At 36.4% G+C, this 3,324-nt stretch overlaps 1 protein-coding gene across 1 annotated transcript; it reads left to right on the top strand.

Moving 5' to 3' along the window:
* Window positions 1–2,309: 2,309 nt before the first annotated feature.
* LOC114757249 (uncharacterized) lies at window positions 2,310–3,095 on the top strand. Its single transcript, XM_028946243.1, has one exon. It carries the CDS (start codon window positions 2,310–2,312, stop codon window positions 3,093–3,095), a length of 786 nt encoding a protein of 261 aa, XP_028802076.1.
* Window positions 3,096–3,324: the final 229 nt, after the last annotated feature.

Consider the following 3,324-nt stretch of genomic DNA (forward strand, 5'->3'; position numbering starts at 1 on the left):
ATTATAAATGGCTAGATTTTGGAGAGTTAAAATAATTATGTAATTTTGGTTTAGAGGATAGTCTTAGAAATTTAGAGTAGTTTTAGAGTAGTTTAGAGTTTATATTAATAAATATTAATGTGTAATTTTGTAGACTCTTGAGAATTTTGGAGTACTCTTGGTGAATACTTGTAAGCTAGAGTACTAGGTAACTCTGAAAATTCTTTCTTGTACATGTGAATAGTATATGATTATATTGTGGATTTACTAATTTTTATATCATACTGAAAAATAGTATTATGGTTTCAAATAAATGTTTTGGTATGTTATTTGATTTTGTTAAGATTTATTGCTATTAATTATGATCAGTATTTAAATATATTGATGGCTATGGAATTGTCATGATTTGCTATTAAATGGTGTATAAGTTTTATTGCTATCTTATTTTTAATATATTTGATGAAGTATTTATGATGTAACATTATTGGCATCTGACAGGTATTGTTGGGCTAAGGATAGAAGGAGATTGCATGGATATAAAATTACCACGTTGTATGCCATCACTCGATGCACAGTGGATGGCACTTGTCAGGGCCCCTTCTTCTATATTTTCCTTTGGCCGGAAATTCATTGGAACTGTGGGACATGTGACACCTCCCTATTCACAAAAGAGGGGAGCCATAGTCTGAGCTTGAGCTCTATATCTTTGGTCGAATATATCTCTAGTATCGGTGAGCTTGAAATAATTCAGTAAAATGGATTAGTTCCTATCGGACTATGTGTTAGCCTATGGCTTCAGTTAGCGGTATAAGGGTGGACGGTGATATAAGGGAGGCAGCATATTGTATTATTTTTGGATATATTAGAAAAATGATATTGGTATATTGTTGGGAAAAAAATGAAATTGAATTGAATGTATCAAATCCATGATTTTTAATATATTTATATACACACATATAAAGAGATTTTTGGTTTATCATATATAATTTGCTTGTATAGGTTAGAATTTCAGTAGTTACTGAGACGTTTGATCTCACCCCCCTATATTAACAAATTTTCAAGTGAATGATCTAGTAGGAATCAAGAGAAGGCACTAATAGAGGGAGCCGTGAAGGCTTTTGTGCTCCTCAAGCACATGCTATGTTATATTTACATTTGCTATGACTATAAAACTTTAATAGTTTATTTTGTTGTTATGTCAGAAATATTTTGAAATTATGACTTGTTTGGAGTGTTAGTAATGTATGGATTTTTATATGAAATATTTATCGCGTATATGGATATAATTATGTGAGGTATTATATTTTTGGTATCAGAGCTATAACGTTCCATGGCTTTTTAATTAACCTTTATGTAAAATATTTTCCAAAAAGGTTTGGGAAAAAATGGCTAGAGGTCATGGCATTTTAAATATAATAACATGTGCACTTCCCTTTAGTTTCTAGATTAAAAGTTTATTTTAGTAATGTTGTATAGTTATCTAGTGATCCTTGTATTGTTATAAATAGGAAGGGAGAATGGTGAACACTCGAAGGACTAACTCTACCCCAATTCAACATCAAAATGCTTCTTCTCGTCAAGATAATAATGCTATTTTGCGAGAATTACGAGATCATGTTGTGAGCATTAATCAAAGAGTGAAGAGACATGAGGCCGAGCTGTTGGCAATCAAAGGTCAATGTGATAGTCATCAAGAAGAAAATGGCCCTGTTGATGATAGAGCTCCCAGTGACCACTAGTCAATAGGTGATACTCTTAGAGGCACTGAATTGAAAGCTAATAGCACTGCACATTCTCGACACGACCTTGCGCGTATCACACTACTCTGGGAAAATTTTAGGAAGTTTGATCCTCCTAAATTTGAGGGCAGGCTGAATCTATCTGAAGCTGAAGAATAGATCGAAAGGCTGGAGACTATATTCAGAACAGTAATCTGCACCTCACAAGAAAAAGTGCAACTTGCTGAGCAGCTGTTACAAAAGGCAGCAAGGAAGTGGTGGGACAACATCAAGCCTTTTGAGAGTGCAGAGATAACTTGGGAAAGGTTCAAGGAAAAATTCTTCTAACACTATTTACCTAATGCCCTTAGAGCTGATCAAGAAACATAATTCTATGCCTTCAAGCAAGGGAACTTAAATGAGGAAGATTTCATCGCTCGATTTCTCGAGTTAGTCAAATATACTACTTATTCGCAGATGCAACATAACTCAAAATAGATGGCTGATAGGCTACTGGAAAAGGCCAGGCCAAAATTAAGAACAGCTCTAGCACCCTTGTAGATTAATGATTTTGAAAAAATGTGCACCAAATTGTGAATCATTGCTAGAAGAATGAGAGAAGAAGAAGTTGAGAAGAGAAAAGAATCTTATACAAGGTCCGTTCTATTCATGAGACCTACGGGAGGAATCAGTAAGAAGAATACTTATAGCTTTAACAACTCCAAGAAGCGGTTTAATCAACCCTCAAGGAATCAATCTGGTGGACCCATGAGGAGTCAATTCAATAGACCTCTGAGGAGCCAGGTCAGTGGGGCACAGAGCTCTTACAAGGGTTCTACAGCTCCTATCACTAGCACTGCCAACAATCAAAGGTGTGCCAAGTGTGGGACGGTGCATCAAGGAAATTGCATTACCTGCTTCAAGTGTGGGAAATCAGGCCATATTTTTAGATTCTGTGAGGAAGGCTCACAAGGGGTCAATGATACCAGAATTGCCGTCTCAGGAAGAGTGTTCGCTCTATCTCAACAAGGAGTTGATGCTACCCCTAATTTGATTAAAGGTATTCTCAAGCTCCAAGGCTTTGAAACTCAAGCTTTATTTGATTCTGGTGCAACACACTCATTTATATATGATGATTTTGTTTCTTGTTTAAGCATGCATACGTATGAATTGCCTTGTGATTTGATTGTTTCTACACCGGTGGGAGTCTCAGTGAAAACTTCTAAAGCATGCTTGAATTGTATGATTGAATTTGAGGGTAGAACATCCACTATAGATCTTGTTTGTCTACCCTTAAAGGGTATTGACCTGATTGTAGGAATGGATTGGTTGTCAGCGAATGATGCCATCCTAGATTGTAGAAGGAAGACCATTTTCTTTGCCGGTCGCCTTCGCTAGTTCTAGTGGGCCACAACTATTATCTCTAGCGCAAGTTGAAAAGTGTATTCGAAAGGATTGTCAAGCCTATATGGTGTTCTTCTCCGTTCACACAACAGCTGAAAAAGGCGTAGAGGAGATTGCAGTGGTGAGTGAATTCTCGGATGTGTTTCTGGAGGAGATAACTGGTTTAGCTCCAGAGAGAGAAGTAGAGTTCTCTATTGATCTTGCATCTGGAACCGAGCCTATC

This window comes from Neltuma alba, unplaced genomic scaffold, assembly GCF_004799145.2.
Source record: "Neltuma alba isolate B1F8T4 unplaced genomic scaffold, ASM479914v2 tig00010591_pilon, whole genome shotgun sequence".
Classification (NCBI taxonomy): domain Eukaryota; kingdom Viridiplantae; phylum Streptophyta; class Magnoliopsida; order Fabales; family Fabaceae; genus Neltuma; species Neltuma alba.

What these genes read in the sequence shown, in the direction of transcription:
- LOC114757249 (XM_028946243.1), top strand. Translation starts at nt 2,310, where the DNA reads ATGAGAGAAGAAGAAGTTGAGAAGAGAAAAGAATCTTATACAAGGTCC.